At 28.3% G+C, this 19,829-nt stretch overlaps 1 protein-coding gene and 1 pseudogene across 1 annotated transcript; one reads left to right on the forward strand and one right to left on the reverse strand.

The window, feature by feature from the left end:
- The first annotated feature begins 649 nt into the window (after positions 1 to 649).
- On the forward strand, positions 650 to 2,752 carry LOC149894174 (uncharacterized; annotated as a pseudogene).
- A 4,512-nt stretch (positions 2,753 to 7,264) lies between these two features.
- LOC145192039 (NACHT, LRR and PYD domains-containing protein 1a-like) lies at positions 7,265 to 19,442 on the reverse strand. Its single transcript, XM_090077413.1, has 6 exons — positions 19,258 to 19,442; positions 18,924 to 19,052; positions 11,970 to 13,295; positions 11,815 to 11,889; positions 8,768 to 9,308; positions 7,265 to 7,334 (listed from the first exon to the last, which is right to left on the reverse strand). Exons 2-6 carry the CDS (start codon positions 19,045 to 19,047, stop codon positions 7,265 to 7,267), a joined length of 2,136 nt encoding a protein of 711 aa, XP_089933539.1. The 5' UTR covers positions 19,048 to 19,052; positions 19,258 to 19,442.
- Positions 19,443 to 19,829: the final 387 nt, after the last annotated feature.

The raw sequence follows: 19,829 nt of genomic DNA on the forward strand, positions 1-19,829 counted from the left end.
AGTAGCTTTACAAAGTGAGACTTTACTTGAAAGTGTTGATGATACTGTTATTAATGTTAAGAGCAACACTGATACTAATGTTGTCATTGAAATGGGTAAAGCTGTTTGTATGTTGCATTATTTTGAGTAACATGCTAGCTCCATTGGCGACATTTAGTGAGGTTCTATAAAAAACATTTATAAAAAGTACTAAAAGATGGCACCGTTCATCAAGTAACTTGCAATTTAAGTCAATTCTAAAATATCCTCAAGAATAAATTCTTTTTGAGGTATTGTGGTTATAGTCCTTTTTTATATTATGAAATGAATCGGTGAATGTTAAAAGGGCGGAAGTCACATATTTTACAAAATTGACTTTTTTACAAATTTGTTTATTCAAAGTATAGCTCCATCATTTTGTGTTAAAAAGGTGTCTGTCAAAAGTTTTCTTTAGCCTGTACAGTGTCTAAAAGTTTTGGTTTTTTGTTAAAAGGGCTGAAGTCCGGACTTCAGCCCTTTTAACAAAAAACAAGAAATTTTGCTCTGAAGATAGCGGACCATACGTAACATCACTTTGTTGTTTTGATTGTACAACAGCGTGGTAAATAAAGTTGATTTATTACGTTTGATCATTTTAATAGTGATTTAAATTGATTAACTGTATTTTGAAATGGATAATAGTGGTTGTGAGTCCGATCATACAAGTTTTAAAAAAAAGATCAGAAACCCAGATGATTATAAAAGGAACAAGATTAAAAAATCTAGGCTTACTGGTGTGGCACATAAAAACCTCAGGGGACAAAAAGTTGATGCAAAGTCTATTGGAGATCCATGCAGGTAAGAGATAATACACAATAATTCTTAATTTCATGGCAGGCCTATGTCATATTGTATTTCAAATTTAATTTGTCTAAAATTTGGTCAGATTTAGGCTCTGTATTTTATAGTTGGCCTGTAGACCTAGGTGGTTGATTGCGTGTTTAGGTTGTAAATATTTGTAGGCAAAAGACAATAGAATAACATTTTTAGGGTAGTATACAATTACTTATCGTATTTTAACTTAAACTCTATTTTGTTTCCTAGACTAGGCTATCTATAACTTTTTTTATAAAGTAAAATTGCATCAAAATGTTTTTTCTTAGTTGTTCAAGAAAGTGTTTTGAATCTATTGGCAAAGACAACCTCGATGATGCATTTAAAAACTTCTATAGCCAGTTACAAAACACAATACAAAAGATGAGCAAGATTTATTTTTACACGGCTTGATTGACGTTATGGATATTGTGAGGAAGAGGCCTGGTTCAAGAGATAGCAAAGGAAATAGTCGTGATGCCAATGAAGATACTATACAAAAAAAGAAAAAGTAACGGCGGAAACAAAAAGGAATTTAAGTACCATGTTTTGATTGGAGATGAACGAGTTCAGGTATGTGTTGTCAATATTTTCTGTGCCAGAAAAGAGGATTCGAAGTGTAAGGGGTTTAAAAATGGATGGAAAAGCAGTTAAAGATTTGAGAGGAGTACATATGAGTTACATTACCAGCCATGATATACTAGCTAAGGTATACGCTCACATAGACTCCTTTCCAAAAAAACTGATCCACTATGGCGGAAAGGAAAGGTATTTTTTGAGTGAAGATTTGAACGTGAAATTAATGTATGAACTATTCATGAAAAAAAATGAAGGGGTAAAGTTCAGTTACAAGTCCTATTACAACTACTACAATGAGCACTTTCATTTACGCTTCGGGCAACATCAAGTAGACACATGTTGCATATGCGAAGAGGTAAAGCTTAAGATAAAATCACCTCACCTTAATGAAGTGGCTAAGCAAGCAGCAGTATCGGCTTGGCAGTACATAACAGACGCGCAAAGAAGTTTTACCAAGCCATAAAACAAGATATACAGGACGCTAGGGAAGAAAAAAATCTAAATATTTTGTCCCTAGCCATAGATTATATGCAAAACATTTCACTGCCCAAAATACCTGTGCAAGAGTTATTTTATCTAAGGCAGTTAAAGGTTTGTGTATTTTCTATTCATAATGTGAAGAGAAACGTTGCAACACTCTACCTTTATCATGAAGGGCAGGCTAGAAAGTCTCCAAATGAAACTTGCTCCTTTCTTTTGCACTACCTGTCTACCTGTCCTCAAGAGTACGACGAACTCAACTTTTATGCGGATAATTGTGGGGGGCAAAATAAAAACCATTGCTTTTCAAAACTTTTTATGGCGCTTACTGACAATAAGTGGATTAAAAAGGTCAATCAATTTTTCCTAATCACAGGGCACAGCTTTTTGCCCTGTGACCGTGACTTTTCGATTATAAAAAGAGAGTTAAGAAGGCATGACAGAGTGTACAGCATTCAAAAAATAAAAGAAATTATATTAAAATGTAGTAATCAAAGAAAGTTTTTAGTGGTTGATGTAGAGAGTTCATCTCTAATTTCCGATGTTAAAAGTTGGTGGCCAGTTCACTATAAAAAAAACGTTACCTCAATCGAAACAATAGCTAAACCCAGAAACCAACAAACTCAGTTTGCAATAAGCAAATTTCACCATTTTCAATACGATTGTGACAACATAGGTCAATGTAAAGCCAGTGAAATTACTCAAAGCAAAGGTTCCAATAAAATCTGCTAAATTGAATGACTTAAGAAAGTGTATTAAGTATATCCCACTTGACCATATTGACTTTTATAATGAACTACTGAAATGGCCTACAGCAGAAAGCAACGATGGAGAAGCAGAAGTTGTTGGGGAAAATGATTAAGCATAGCTGATAAAATTTCTGTAATTGACCTTTTTTTCATTATAATTTTTGTTAAAATGTATAAACAACTCATAAATGTACACTTTGTAAAGATTTATTGCAGTTTGTGACATTATTTTCTATAGCCCAAAAATAAAAACATAATAAAAAAAGCAGTAATTATTTGTTAAATGTTAAAAGGGCTGAAGTCCACACTGTTAATTGGTTTGTAGGTTCTTTAAAAATAAATATAAAAGAATATATGTTTGCTTTTAAGATAAAAAACATTATCCCCTTCAAAAATAAAGTTGTTAAACCATTAACAAAAATTTACTGAATAAGTAGTGCTGTTTTTTTTAGTTTCCTGAAAGTTTACATTGTTGGACTTCCGCCCTTTTAACATTCACCGATTCAAATAAGCTAAGCAATAAAATTGAGAACTGTAATGCATTTCAACGGTATATTTATACATGAGGTTGTGATTTTCTTGTTATATGTAATAATTTATGCTAATTTATAGTTTAACATTTCAAGAAAATTATGATTTTATTTATAAGGAGCAAATTAATACACATTTTTTAATTACGTTTTAATTAACTTATAACAATTAACTTTTAAAAAACAAGAAACAAATTTATTTTTTTAACCAAAATTTATTCCAAGATTTTGGAGGATTTGAAAAAAAAAAGTTGAAATCTTATTTATAAATAAAACATAACTTTTTTTTTTCAAGATTTTAGTTAAGGGAAGAACTTTCTATAAAAATTTTAAATCATTAAAACGTTTCTCAATCAAATTTTTATGTAAAGATCAATATTCTGAAAAGTGATTAAAATTATTTTTTTATTTTTTTTAAATACCGAACGTAACTGACAAACATACCATTTTAACTGTAAATTGTAAATTGCTTATTGCACTGATTACTCGTGAGTACTAATGAAAATTTATGAATAATGATTCATCTAAAAACTAATTTTGTAACAAAATCATTTAAAAATTTCACAAAGTTCTTCACTTTTACAAGTTCTTTCTTGTTTGCAAACAATTTTTTTGTGCTTCTAGTTCCCTATCCATAGGAAAGAAGTAGATGAATTTAAGCTAGAAATAACCCATGGGAACACATTATTTCTTGTATGTTTTACAAATGACAGACGAAAATAAAAAACAATTGGCTAATTAAAACTTCTTAAACGTCAAAAGTTTTACTTTTTCAAACAGTAAGAATTCCTAATAACAAAAACCCTGAATTTTTAAAAGTTCGTTATAATTCATGTAAGAAACTCAATGTCATAACAACGCATTTATAAGGCCATTTTACACTGATGCCTTAACTTTGGTGCGAGTGAGAGATTTAAACGAATGGAAATTTTTAATTCTCAGTTTTAAGATGGAAAAATCAATAATATATATATCAAAAAAATAGGAATAGGTGAGTTAAGTGGTTGTTATAGTTATGTGTTTTACTAATATAGTTATTAGAAGTTTAAAACACAGTCATGAAATCTTCTCATTAGCTGTTTCAAAAATTTAAAGCTGTCAAAATGTGCTGATGAGATGTTTTCAGTTTTGAAAACGATGAAAGGCAAAAAGTTGCATACTGACAAAGAAGTTCATAAATTTCTTACAGCAACTAGCCTGCTTTGACTTTGACGAGAGAATACATCATGAGTGTTTCAAGTAGGCCTATCGATTAAAAGTGAACACTTACAAATCTTTTTTTCAGAATAATTAAGACCGTTTCTGTATCTAATATTTAAAAGTAATTGATTAATTATTATAAATAATATAATTGATTAAGTAATTGCTCTGACTCTTTTAATTAATGACCAAGTGAAGTCATACCATGAAAGTTCTTTTATCTTTTTTTTACAAAATTGATAAAACCAGTTTAAATGCACTTGCTAAAACATCAAGTGGGTAACTCTTCCTTGAAAATATGGAGTTTCGTTTCTTTTTTTAAAAAAAAATCAACGATGACCTATTCAAAAAACACAAATATGTTAATGTACCACAGAATGACGTCATTATCTCTTTAATTGTCATCCATCTTATGATTTTAATTAATAATCGACCAAAAAGCAGAACCTGGACATACTCAGCATTTCGTCGCATGAGAATTATAGGGTTCTATGTGATGTTTTTTTAGTTTAGAGAAAATCGACTTAAAACTTTTGTATCCTCTTCCCATGGAAACGTTAATAGAATTTCGGACAAATTTTTGTCCAAAATGATTGTATACTTTCTCTAATGCTATAACTAAATTAAAAAGGAATTAGACGAAATATTTTGTAAACTATGCAATACTTTCGATTTCAGAACGTTTTCTACAATAGTAACGTATTTTTTGTTAGAATTAAAAGGTTCTACAAGAAATATTTGTGGGATATAGGCCATATTTAAGAAAGATAAATAAAACAAGAGCCAACATTAAAAAGCTATAACATTGAATATTTTATTAATGATAAGAAAAAATAAGAATATCTGAAAAAATAAAGTTTAAGTATCTAAATATTTTAACAAATTATAACATTGTCATAATATTCCTTATCTTGTGAAGGCATAAATTTTAGCATGTCTTTCAGATCAATCTTTTTTTTTTTTCTGTCATGGCAATTTGATTAAACTTAAAAAAAATACCTGGTTTATGCAAAGTAAACATAATATTCTTTTTAACTTCTTTATCTTTTTTTCTAGTATATTTCTCAGGTGGCTTTACATTGGTTGTATGAAACATTTTATTTGAATAAAAAACTTTATACCCAAAAAGAGGTGCACATTTAATTTGGAGTGATGTTATATTTGAAAATGGCACTTTTTTAAGTAAAAATTTGTTTGCAACATTTTGAAAATCTTTAAAATCCTCTGACTGCATTTGTATAATTGTAAATGGTTTTTTCCTGTTTACTGTAAGTAAAAGTCTCATTAATCAAATTGGTGAGTAAAATTCAGAAGACTGCATTGTTTTTTGAACTGCAGAATGCCCTGGTACACTGTACTTCTTTGTAATATCTTCAACTAGTCGGTGCTGAGTCAGAAAATAAATCATGGCAGTTGTCATAATTGAGTTGCGGTTTTGAGGAACACAACTATCACTCCAAGTAATGTAATGTTTAGCTTCAGGAAATGTTTTTGCAACATCATCAAAAATTTTAATAAGTCCGCTTGCAAGATGATTACCTGTTCTTCCTGAAGTTACTTCTGGCCAAACAACACAGTACTTCTTAACAGTTTTGTTAGATTTAACGAGTGCTGTCAGATTGTAAACATTTAGTTTTCTTTTGTAGAAAAAGCTACTTATTTCAGGTTTCGGACACTGAACAACATTTTGAAGATCAAAACTAATTACTACTAAATCAACCAGCTCATTGTTATGATCATATCTTTTTTCTTCAAGCATTGCTTTTTTTTCCTGCAATTGAACTTGCTGTACCTCTTCCATAGTGTTATCAAGTTTATTATTTTCTTTTGCTACTTTATAGGCTTCACAAGCATCACACCTGTCCTTTTTTGGTTTATGGAAACTTAAATTAAACTGAGTATTAAATATAAATCTAAAGTTTACCTATCTTTGTCCATATAGTAAGACTCTTTAACTTTTTTTGCTTCTTCCTCACTATTCGTTTCGATGTACAGCTGATACATCTTTTTTAAATTCAAATTTGAGGGTAAGTACTGTCGGGTGCTTGAAGACCTGCAATAGTGACTATCAACTGTTAGAAATGAACTTATGAAGTGAATTACTTTATTTCTTATTTCATCTGTAACCACACTTTTAGTATGCTTAGCCCTCATATCTGTTTTTGGCGTACCAGTCAACGGATCCTTCTTTTCATGCACGTTGTAAATAATTTTTTGACTAATACATAGTGTTTGTATCCATAAAGTTTTGCAAGCTCTGATTTTTTCATTTGCTACAACAAAAAAATATTGAGAGGAATAATGTCTTTTTGAAAAACCTTCTTTAGTCTGAGGAGCTGTTACATTACGTCTTGTAGAACTTAAAATGAAAAAGTTTTGCCTATCTTTGTCCATATTGTAGATGACTGTTTAATAAAAATTCTCTGCTCAAAGGTAAGTTTAGCGTTGCATTTATACTTGCAGTTTTCTTTACATGTTTTTAAAATCTTTTTTGATGAAACTATATTTTTAGTACTGCTAACATAAGACTCTCCAGACTGGCATAATTTCCTACGTTTATTCATTTTCCATTTTTCTGGTTGTCTAGATCTCTTTTTATTTTTTTTTTGCTACTTGTTACAAGAGGACCATCTTTACCAAATCTATAAAAGGTATTCTAATGTAGAAAAGACAAAATTTTGAAAATTAACTAAACATTGAGATTATAAAAAGTAACCTATGCAATCAAGAAAACATAACTTTGACAATAATCTTAAGTATTAAGTTATAAATTACATATAAATGACAGAAACACAATATAAAAATACCATTATAGTAATACATCAGATAAAATTGTTATGGGAAAGGTGTACTCTTAATGATTCTTTTTATTTTAACTTACCTTGCTTTTTCCGTTTAATTATCAGGATGCTGCGGAGACAAAGAAGATTCCAGAGAACAAACAACGGTGTTGAACGAAATACCTCTATTATATAACAGAATGACATACAGTTAATGACTATAGAAAAAAAAATAAAACTTAAAAACAGTACAAAAAAAAATAAATTTGTACTTTATTCGGTAAAAAATTATAAGATTATTTAAATTTAAGCATTTGTGGTCTAAATTCGATCTCTTTTTGTTTATAAGCAAACGTTGTACTTAAATTAAATTTATAAAAACTTTACTCATTTGACTCTTCACTATTGCAATTTTCATCATTTGAATCATCATTGATATTGGATGAAAAATTCTAATTAAAGTCTTCATTAATTGCATTTAAAACATCTTGCAAAGATAATTTCTTATTTTTGCGAGCAGCCATCTTTTATTTAAAACTTGAAATAAATTGGTTGTTTATGCCGATAGAACCTTCTGGCACAAACAATTTCTGAGGAACTTTAAAATTCTGAACAATTGCTACAAAACCCTGCGTTGAAATTGGAACTTTTATCAAAAACTTGTTCAAATCTGGAGATTTTTATAAAGGGTTTTAACAGATGATAGATATTGTCTACACCATCATGATTATGTTTACAACTCATTTTTTTCCAAAATGTCAGTTAGAACCCTATAATTCTCATGCGACGATTTATGTTTTGAATGCAACGGCAATTAACACAAGCAGGTTTTATTATTTACTATAAATTACTTTACAATTATCTTGTTACATAAAAGATAATTGTAAAGTAAGGGAAGAGCTTTAATAAAGTGAGAACCCTTATTTCAACCTTTTTTACTTTCTAAAGGTTACTCTTATTGCTATGGAAACGGCAAATTTATTTTAATATCGAAATCAGTCAATATCAGGGTTGATCAGGGTTTGAAAAAACTTGTTTTGAAAAAACACCAACTGATTATCTTTAATAAAATTTAAAACATTTTTTTTCAAAAAAAAACTTTCCATTCTGAAAATTCTCGAATATTTTTTTCATAACTGTTACTATCGATAACAACAAAAAAAACCAACCTGATATTTTTAATTTCAATTATAATTTTTTCAAGTACTTAAAACTTCTTTCAGCTTTTATAAACAACAAACTTTCGCTTATTTAAAGAAAAAACTCGAATTAAAAAAATCATTTTATATTTTACCATGTTTTATGATTTAAAGGAAATAATTATTTTGTTATAATTACATAGCATTTAATATCATATTTAATTCTTCTATTATTTATACATTTTACATATTTATTTACATTTTTACATAATTTCTTTAAATAATTTTTTTACTTAATTTCTTTAAGTAATTTTTTTACATAATTTCAATTTTAATTATATAAATTTTACATATTGATTTACATTTTACATATTTTTTTTAATAGTTTTTTTGCATAATTTTAATTTTAAATATATACATTTTACATTTTTAACTGATAAAAAATATTTAAATATCCAAGAAACTTTCGTTTTTCTCACTTTAACTTTTTCAACTCTTTGATGTCATAAAAAGATTTTCCACGGTACTCGATCTTCAAATTCTTGAAGTTCGAACCACGAAGCCATTCACAAATGTCGTCGATGAAGTCCGTGTCTTTGTGAAGGTCAAGCTCTAATACTACAGCGAGTCGAATCCATGGAAGGACGAAAACTTCGAAGTCGTTCTTTGATATGAGAGTATAACTGATGTATATCCGCAGCTCTTCGATCTTTTGCTTCGGTGTCCACCCATCGATCTTTACTGGATGATATAGCCAGACATCATGAACGTTGGTTGAACATAAAATGAGAAGCTTTTTCTCATCCTCAGTTAAAATATTTTTATCAACATCTAAACTGTTCAACTTGAATCCTGCGTCAAAAAACTTCTCTATGAAATATATCTCATGTGAAACTTTATGAGCATTTTTTCCAACGTCAATATCAATAAACCACTCTCGTTCATCAATTGATCTTTTCAAATCCTCAGTTATCAACGCCTGCGCTTCAAAGAAGCATTCCATGAACATCTCATATTCATCTGAAGAAGAAAAATAACAGGAGATTTAGGAGGTCATAGAACAATACTAATTCATTCCTTAAAAAATGAATTAAGTTTAATGGATATGGAGACAAGGTTTTTTAATTTAACCTCTAAAGATCTGAGGCAACTGGTGTTTGAAATAGTGGAAAAGAATTGTAGAGTAGGGTGGGGCAAGATGCCCCCCCCCTTCCCTCCTTAACAAACTTTGGCGTATATTACAAATACTTTTACATTTCCTTTTTAATATCAAAGTTTACTTATAAGAGAAGACTGTAATAAGATAAAATAACTACTTTATTACTGGTGATAATTTTAAAATTAAAAAAAACTAATAATTGTGCAAGGAGACATCTTGCCCTAGCCGTGGGGCAAGATGCTCCAAGGAGTGCATCTTGCCCCAAACCTTTAAACAGTTGTTAAAAATAACTATCAGTTAAAATAAAAGCTATTAATAGCTCTTTATATAAAAACTCTTTACATTTTATTAAAGTAACTGAAATATAAACACTGCAATTATTCTATGCAATTATCTTGAAAATAAATAACTTCTTTTTAATTTATATCACTACCTAACATAAATGTTCAAATTCATATACATGACTGTGATTTACAGTAGTAGCATAAGTCTGGATCATCAGGACCACATGAAAAGTGGTCCTGATGATCCAGACTTATGCTACTACTGTAAGATGTACATTTAGTACATTGTGTCCAATCATAAAATGGTGGCACATTGTGTGGACAAGAGCATATGGTGCATAGAGTTGTATCAGTGATAAAACTTCCAGACGTAGAAACCATATCTTTCTTCCTTTTCTTTTGTTTCTTTCTTCCATTAGATTTTTCTGCTTTCATCTTTTCAAGCTTCTTCACTTTGTCTTCAAATTTATCGATTTCATTTTTTGCTTGATCACCTTATTAAGTGCAGCTTTTTCTTTACACAATATGACTGCTTTTTGCTTTTCTTTTAGATTGTTTTCATGCTCTCTAGTCGCTTCCTTAAAGGTGAAGAAGTAAGATTTTCAGCTGACTGTCTTTCTCTTTCGTTGCCTTATTACAGGAATTTTGGGAAGAGGGGAAATCTTTTCCTAAATTTTTAAGGGGGATTTAAGGCCAAAATACTAATCAACAATTGGCAAAACTGCATCTTCAACAGCCTTCGATTTTGCAGCAGTAGTTGTTTTGTTCATGTCATTTGGCAACTGTATAGGTGCAACAAGAGGCAAATTAGGCAATTCACAAGATTGCTGACTGATTTCCGATGACTCAGCTTCATAAGTGAGCGAAGCTGTGTCAAAAGCTTCATCATTAAAATTAAGGTCATTTGTTGGGTATAAACCAGAGCATCTAAACCCATTGATTGCTTTGTCAATATTTACAGTAAAGTTATAGGCAGTCGCAAAAATACCTACCATGTCAAAAAATAAAATGCTACGCCCCTGAAGTGATAACATCCAGTTGCTTGCATGACACTAAACTGTGACATTTGATTGACTGTGTCCAAAAAATGGTGTAACTCCATTGGTGGAATGATGTCTTGAATTAGTGTATCCTCAGAACCATTGATAATTGACTTGCTAACACTCCGCCAGATTGTTCAGAAGATGCAATTAGAAAAAAGAAAGAGCCCTGGATTTGCTCAACGCCCAAGTGTCAATCTCAAAGATTTGTGAGACGGCAAGTGTATCCAAAGTTACTGTTTTCTGGGTCAAGAAGTCAGAGAGTTTCACCAGGAAGCCAGAAAGTGGTGGATACAATTTAAAACACAACAGAAACAAGAACAATCCACTAAAAAGCATTAGGAAAACAGCAGAAAAGCTCAAGGTTCATGAGAGAACAGTAAGAAGAACTTTAAAACAGCTTGAGGCACACAGCCTTTGCTCTCCTGGATGAACAAGCAAAAATCCACAGTTCAGATTTTCTCAGATGAGAAACATTGGACAGTTGAGCAGTCTAGAAATGCCCGAAATGACAAGTTTATTGCATTTAGTCCTTCAGAGGTGCATCACATTGATACCACGAATCATGGCTTCCGGACACGCCTTAACACGAGAAGATGATAAAAAATAATGGCAACTATATTGAAGTTAAAGTTGCTTAAGCATAAAAAAATGTTATAGGATAAAACAAGAAGAACTACAGGTAAAAAAGTTTTTTTATTTGTGTTCTCAAATAATTGTATTCTTTTTTTAATGTGTGCTGGCCTAAGATAATGTCGAAAGATTAGTAACATGTATTTTCAATGGATATAGCTAAATACTTAGTCATTCTTCTGCTTATTCTCAAAAAAATAGGCAAAGTAAAAAACTGCTTATTCTTAGGAAAAATGCCGTTAAATATAATAAAAAGGCATTGCATTTAAATTTATGTGAAAACTTAAGAGGAAAAAAACTACAAAACTACAAAATAAACATTATAAACAAATAAACAAAAGTAATAAATTAATTAAAACTCATGATGAAGTATAATATTGTCATTTTTAAAATATTTATCTTGAACTTACTGAATACAGCATGAAGCAATAAATTCCTTTCTTCTTTAAAAGCGAACAAGTTAACAAAAAATCGACCCATTTTCACTATAAATCACAAACATTTGACTATAAAATGAAGTACAAACTTGTTTTCAAATCTTTTAAAATAATTTTCATAAACATACCAAGCAAGGAATTACTTTCCTTCTTTGAAATCTTCAAGCCAGCAAGAAATCTCACAAAACATCTCTCACTTTCATTTGCCAGTCCACAGATCATAGGCAAACAGCTACGCAACTTTTTGTTACCAATAATCTCTTCTGGGCTCAAATAAACGTGTGCATGAACAGAAACACAAAACTCCATTAAAGTGAGGTGAGCAAACTGATATTGATAACTAAGTTGTGATTCAACTCTTTCAATGAAACCCAAAAGTTCATTTTCAACTTTATCCAAGTCTTCAACAATACTCTTAATTTCATCGTAGAAGAAAATAATTTTACCCTGGTTGAACAACTCCCATGCAACTTTACAAACTCTTAAAACATTTTGCTTGTTGCTCTCACTTTGCATCATCTTATGAAGTGCTTCATTAGTTTTACAAATATGTTTTTGAAAAAAGTATAAAAAAATACAGCAATACAACTCAGTCATAGTGTTGAAAGAATAAGAACCACTAAAAGAAATAATTGCACACATTGCTGATAGATAAAATGGAACAGATGCCATGGCTTTAGCATAGTGAGACTCTTTAAGTACTTTTTTAATGGTTTCTTTTTTGTTGCCAAACTTTTCAATATACTCATTTATACCCTTTTCATTAAATCCCATTACTTGAATGTTTAATTTTTCTGTACATTCTGTCACTCTGCTTTTGAATTGTGATACAGCTCCAACTCTTCCAGCAACAACACATTTGTGATTTTGAGTATTCAATGCTTCTGCTAATGCATTAACAACAGGTTGTTTGCTAAGATTAAGTGGATTATGATTTATTAACTCATCTAAGTAAGCAAACTCATCCAACCCGTCTATTACAAACAGAATAGAAAAACACTCAAAAACATTGCACCCTTGAAAAATATCTTTGTACAAAACATTAAGTAGCTCATTTATGTTACCAATATTTTGATATTGATTTAACTTTCTGCATTCAAGATAAAGGACAATATCCACATTTTCCCATAAGATACCACTGGCCCAGCTAAGTAAGCACTTTTTAAGCAACCATGTTTTTCCAATTCCAGCAATACCAGAGATCAGCAGTAAAGATTGTTCTTTTGAAAACACATCATTAAACTCAATTGGCTTATAGGCCATTTGTCTCTGAAGAAATGACTCTCGCTCAGCAATACTTACAGTATCTTTTTCCACTTCATCTGCATCAATTACAGTCAACTCAATGAACTTATATAAGAGTTCAACTTTAGCTGGATTTTTTAATAAGTGCACAACTTCATCCATTTTTCCATCAGATTTAAGATAAAACTTTTTCAGTGCTTCAGAGATTTCTGAAAAGCATAAAAAGAACTTTATTAAAGTTTCTAAAAAATTAAATGCAAAAATAACTATTTAAACAAAAACTTGTGTTTGATTTTGTTAAAATTCAATTAAGTTTAAAACAGATAACTATGTTTATTTCAAAAAATAACTGAGAATGTTTACTTGTAATTGTAATCTTGATTTAAAGAGCTGATTATTTGAAATTTTATATCATGCTCTTAACTTACCTTAATCATTATTTATTTATTCTTTTAATTCTTTTTTTTTTTTATTATTACCTTATACTTACACTAACCTTACTTTTTTGATAAATTAGTTTTTTTTTATAGCAATAGTAAAAGGTATACAAGCAAAGTTGTTATGACAGTTATTAAGAGACATAACTTTTACAAAAGCCATTTTAAACATAAAAGCATATAAAAAAAGTCTATTTTTATTGTGCAACTTATTTGATTTGATTTTGTACTTAAACTTTTAATCGCTGAATTTTCTCTTATATTGTTTATAACAAATTTAAGTTTAAAAGTATTTCTTAGTTTAGATATTAAAAAATTATGTGTAATAGTTATATTATCAAAGCAATATTAATAGAATGAGTAATAATAATAATAATAATAATAATAATAATAATAATAATAATAATAATAATAATAATAATAATAATAATAATAATAATAATAATAATAATAATAATAATAATAATAATAATAATAATAATGATAATAATAATAATAATAATAATAATAATAATAATAATAATAATAATAGTAATAGTAATAATAATAACAATAATAATAATAATAATAATAATAATAATAATAATAATAATAATAATAATAATAATAATAATAATAATAATAATAATAATAATAATAATAATAATAATAATAACAATAACAAAAATAATAACAATAATAATAATAATAATAATAATAATAATAATAATAATAATAATAATAATAATAATAACAATAATAATAATAATAATAATAATAACAATAATAATAATAATAATTATAATTATAATAATTATAATAATAATAATTATAATAATAATAACAATAATAATATGAAATTATTGCCTTATAATTTCTGGTACAGGGGCAAAATTAAACAGTTTGTATATGCGCCTGTTCCACTTTTTACGCTTAAAAATCTAAAGGCTCCATTGTTAAAAGCAATTCAGCAAATAACGAATGATAATATTGGACCAGTGTTTCTGTCTTTTATTGATCACATTCAATTAATACTGGAAAGTGATGGTCACATTGAATGATATTTACAAACACCATTCCTATGAAGTGTATTTATCATTCAAATTTGTTTAATTAAATATTTGGAATAAAATAGATTTGCTTTTCTAGTGACTTATGGGAAACATGATATTTAAACGATCAGTATGTAACAATTGAATAAAAAGTAGAATATGTGAAGACATTTTTAATATTTGAAGTTCACTTAAAGATAGATTTGAGAATAGTAAGTTTAATCAATTATGTAAAATTATTTTAATTAAAATTACTAAAACTTTTATAATTTAAAACTCATTATGCCCCCAAAAAACTAAAACACCAATTTCATTAGAAAACCAATCTATCTAAACTTAAAAAAAATCACAAGCTATCTAAATTTTAAAAAAATCTCCTAATCAAAGTTTTGGTTCATTACAATAATAATTTGGACTAAAGTTTTAGCCAAAACCCAAACAAGTAGAATGTTGCCGTAATAGAATTTTTGGTTTGGTTTTGGCCCAAACCAATACTAAAGCCAAAAGTTTCTGTTCACTATCCCAGATTGGATATTTTGCAACAATAGTTTCAAGGAATCAGTTGAAATTAATGAAGATTTTTGTTCACAGAAGGAGTAGAAGCGACAAAGTGAGAAAAAAATCAAGTCTAGTCAAACTAGTCAAATTAAGTCTCACAAAATACTACAAAATATCTGATAAAAACAAAAGTTTAAAGAAGTAAATATTGGACAGGGTCTCACAAAAAGTTACTTTAGCAAGATATATTAAAGAAGCCTCTTTTACATTAAAAATGGCTAGCACCAGTTTAAACAATAAGGTCTACAAAGATAATGATCTAGACAGATCTAAATAGGTTAATTTATGAAATTTAAAAAAAAAAAAACTCAGTTGTAGACTTTTACCATCTCACCATGAGGTGCAATCAACACCAGAATCTAATTAGAAATATGGACACATAAAAAGACACCAAGTTTCTTTGAAGGTTCTGAGTGAAAATGTTAAATGAAAAGTCAAAGAAAAACAAGGTAATCTATCATTACCAGAAATAAAACTTGGAAACCTATCTTTTTTTGAAACCAAAAACAGTCATACTAAAATTGACTTCTAATGATCAGCTTTTACAAGTGATGCCAGGGAAAAAAGACTTTGTAAGTATTAAGAACAACCAACTTGTTCAAAAATGGCTATTACAACATAAACCAGAATGCTCAAAAATGGTTACTACTGTTCAATCCTAATGAAACATAAGTTGCTTTTTAAAATTCAATTTAAAACCTAAGTGTTGCACTATAACTAAAGCTTCAAGCAATCAAAATGAGTGTGGATCCACCACCAAAATACCAAACAGCAGTACTGATCAAACAACACTAGTGTTACCTTGCCACTTGATGGCCTTACCACACACTCATATACAGTTAAACAAAAACTGTAAAGAAAATCTTAGGCAAAAAGAAAGCTTAATATTGATGAAAGTTATCAACATGTTGTCCAGGATGAGGTTCAAGAATATCACTAGAAAAAATGTTAATTGTCACTTTACCCAATTGTGCTTTGTTTTAAAGATAAAACATTCCTCAAACAACAATCTTTTTGTCTACAAAATTTAAGATGATATAATTAGATATACCAAAGAAAAATTACCTGACGAATTAGGTGTTAAATACTCTTTAGATTGCTGTGCAGCACAACTTAAAAACTTAATTAATCTTTATTTTTTGCTACAAAACATGGTAAATATCATTGTAATTATTGAGTGTGTTAAATAATTCTTAAGGAAGTCGAAAAAACTACAGGACAGATTATGGATGTTAAGATAATGTACTCCTTTTTTAAAGAAAAAATAAATGGAATCTGTTACTTTAAAATGAGGAAGTTGACCAAACTTGAGCACAATTAGTACAAAGATATTTGCTTAAGAGAAAAATTCCTGCCACAAGGATGCATCATCATTTTATACCCAGAAAAGTTCTAGCCATGATACAATTACAAAAATATATGATGATTCCTAAAAACAAAAAAAAACTTAAGTATATATCACTTAATTTAGTTTTAAAAAAACATCAGGAGCTTGTCAAAACACTTTATTGTGATTTCCATCACAACTTTATAGATTAGTTATGATTAGCTAATAAGCTATTAAACAATTCTTATAGCAGTTTATTAGCCAATTCCAATGCAATTTATGTTTCGTTGACATTTTTGTGATAGGTTATTTAGTTGTATTTCTACTTTCTATAAAGACTTTTTAACTTTAATACTTTACAATTTCAACAATATGAAAATGTTATGAAATTTTATGAAGAATACTCTGGTTGCTTTGTTAACTCTTTGTCGCATTAATGCTGAGTCAGCAAAAACTCTATCACAAAAGAATATCAAAGAAATTTTTTTTGATAATTTGACATTGGATTTAGATGATTTTGACCTGAATATTGTGTTTACACTGTCTCAAAAATACATCTTTTAATATGTAGTCAGTCAACACAAAAAATATTAAACTCTTCATAGGTACAGTTGTTTTACAAAATATATATTACGAACTCTTCTATATGATTTTTACATTAGGTAATATAAAGAACTTGATTCACAGGAGTGTCTAAGTAATAGAAAAGATCTTTGGTTATCTAAAAAACCAACTAAACAATGAACTTACGATGAATGGGATGTCATCATTTTTAAGCAACTAGCAACAACTGATCAAAGTAACCTAAAAAATACCTATCCCATCCAACAGGTCATTTCTATTTTATGCAAAAAACTCAATCTTATAGAAGTGCATTCACAAATAATGCACTATTACACAATGGGAAAGAACATGGTTTAAAGCTGAAAAAGCAAGTTAATGCTATTAATAGTGAAACAAGAACTTTGATCTTAATACACTAGGATTTTCTCAATCTATGAGATTTCACTCATTTTTGGTCTTTGAAAACTTGAAATTAAAAAATTGAACCAAAAATTTATGAAACAACAAATTTTATAGAATAACCTATGGTCTCAGAGTATTAGATTCTGCAGACTAAATGTGTTAGAGCTTTGAAGGGAAACCAAGAAATGATATTGAAATTTAATGAGGGTATTGAAAAAAAAACTATTTTTATTCTGTGAACATTGACCTAGAAATAAGCATATTTTGATAAAGATTGACCTGGAAATTCTTCAATTTCTTCTTCGCCTTAGGCAAAGAAGAAATTGAGAGGTTCAGAGAAACCTACTTACAAAGTTGAGCAAAAACTTTTGTTCTCTCCAAAACTTCCTTTGACTCTTTATCTTACTAGGTTAATTATAGTCTGATAGGGATTTGATTTGTAGGCAGATCAGCCAGATAACCAAAAAGTAGATGTTTGGTTTGACTTCTAGTAGCACAAATTGTCATATCTGAAGTATGGAAAATAGCATCATTTTGAGTTGACTGTAAAATTCAAGATAAATTTGGCAAAAGTAAATGTAGTTTATTTTACATTTATTTTACATATCATTGATAGAGACACCAATATGCTAATTCATTTCTGTGTTTTATAAAAAAAAAAAAAAATTCAACCCACTCAAACATACATCATTATATATGCATACCCAATAAACACACATATCTGTTTGAAACTAGGGGATTCACAGCAAGAAGCTCATGAAATTCTTTGAAAAATAAGTTGGTTGTTATTTTTTACTGGTTGGTTGATGAAAGTTAACCAAGCTATCTCAGTGTCTGATTTCAAGCTTTAAATTTAAAGCAAGCACTGGAACAAATCTGTGAAAACAATGCTTTTTCAGTAATTCTTTTGAGACTCCTTGCTTTTGTAAAGAATTTTATGAAGAAAAACTAACTTTAATTAAAAATAAAACATTGTGAAATCTTTGGTCAACTTTTAGTTCAAACTTCATTTATGCTTTAACTTATTCAATGCTAAAAATTGTTTGAAAAGGATTGTGTCTTATAATTAAACAATTTAGACATAAACTTTGCAATCAAAGATTAATGTTAAAAATATTTCAGAATATGAGTAGCATGGAAAGTTTAGAAGCGTTTAAACAAAAGTTCTCTTGCCTTTAAGTTTTATTCTTTTTTATTTTTTTAAGAAATAAAATATTCTAATTAAATTATTATAACAATGAATTATAAAAAATGTAAAAATCATAGGTTTTTGAATACCCACTGCTACTTTATAAAATCTCTCTGTTATAATATAAATAAACACATACATACACATAAATGCTTATAAAAACATGCAGAATAGTTAATACAAAGTCAATTTATAGGTAAAATTTGTTGTTAAGAAAAAAACTATTAATATTTATAAAAAAAAAGATTGTAAAACTAAAACAAATGTAACTATTTTGTTATAAAAAAGAATTTTTTTAATAAAATAAAACCCTTAAGCATTTCTCATACCTTCATAATCCAAAGAACTTGCTGGTAAAGTGCTAGGGTCAATAAAATTGTGCAGTGCATTATTACTTTCTTGGGTGTCATTAATTACTTGTTCATCCTCTGTTTTAACTGAAGTGTTACTCATTGAACCTAGTTTGTTAAAAAAAAAATAAAATAATATAATTTTACCAAAGTAACTCTGTACAAACAAATATATTGAGTCATTTTATAAACTCACAATCTATTATGTTTAACATCTATCTATAATGTTTAACATTGCAAATTTTTGAACTTAGTGCGAACTTAGATTTAATTTAAAAAAATAAAGGAATTTTATGAGAACTTTTATAAATACTTGATAGATTGTTGTCAATTATTGTCTGTATGTCAGAAAATCAGTGGTAAGTTGTTTAATTTTAAATGACAAATTGGTTTGGTGAACTATTTTTCTTCTAAATGAAATGTTTCATATTTAAAAATGCCTAAATGTGTAATTAATTATCAATATTCAATTAATAATGTAAAAAGAAATCCAATTTCATAAAAATCAAGCTAAATAATTTAAAGTCTTTGTGTTTGGGAAAATCTTCATTCAAAAGTCTTCCTATCAACATAAAGCAAAAGTTTTATGTTGCTAATTAGTAACTGATTAAGTAATAATACTAATTAAGTAAAAATAAAAATAGAGCTTCATGAAAAAAAATACTAAATTTTACATAAAATATACAAATGTATATACAAATACATATAAATGTATAAAAACAATCAAACTATGTCTATAAAAAGTCAGTAACATTACTCAGCCTCCAAAACGAAATTATTTTTGATTTTTTGATTAATTAAAATCCAACTAGAAAGGATAAATATTTTAAGAAAGTCAGCAACTGCATTATATATTAAATATACAAAAAAGTCAAGAACAAGTAT

This window comes from Hydra viridissima, unplaced genomic scaffold, assembly GCF_058129835.1.
Source record: "Hydra viridissima isolate aposymbiotic clone 2 unplaced genomic scaffold, HvirCarnegie_v1 scaffold_1, whole genome shotgun sequence".
Classification (NCBI taxonomy): Eukaryota; Metazoa; Cnidaria; class Hydrozoa; order Anthoathecata; family Hydridae; genus Hydra; species Hydra viridissima.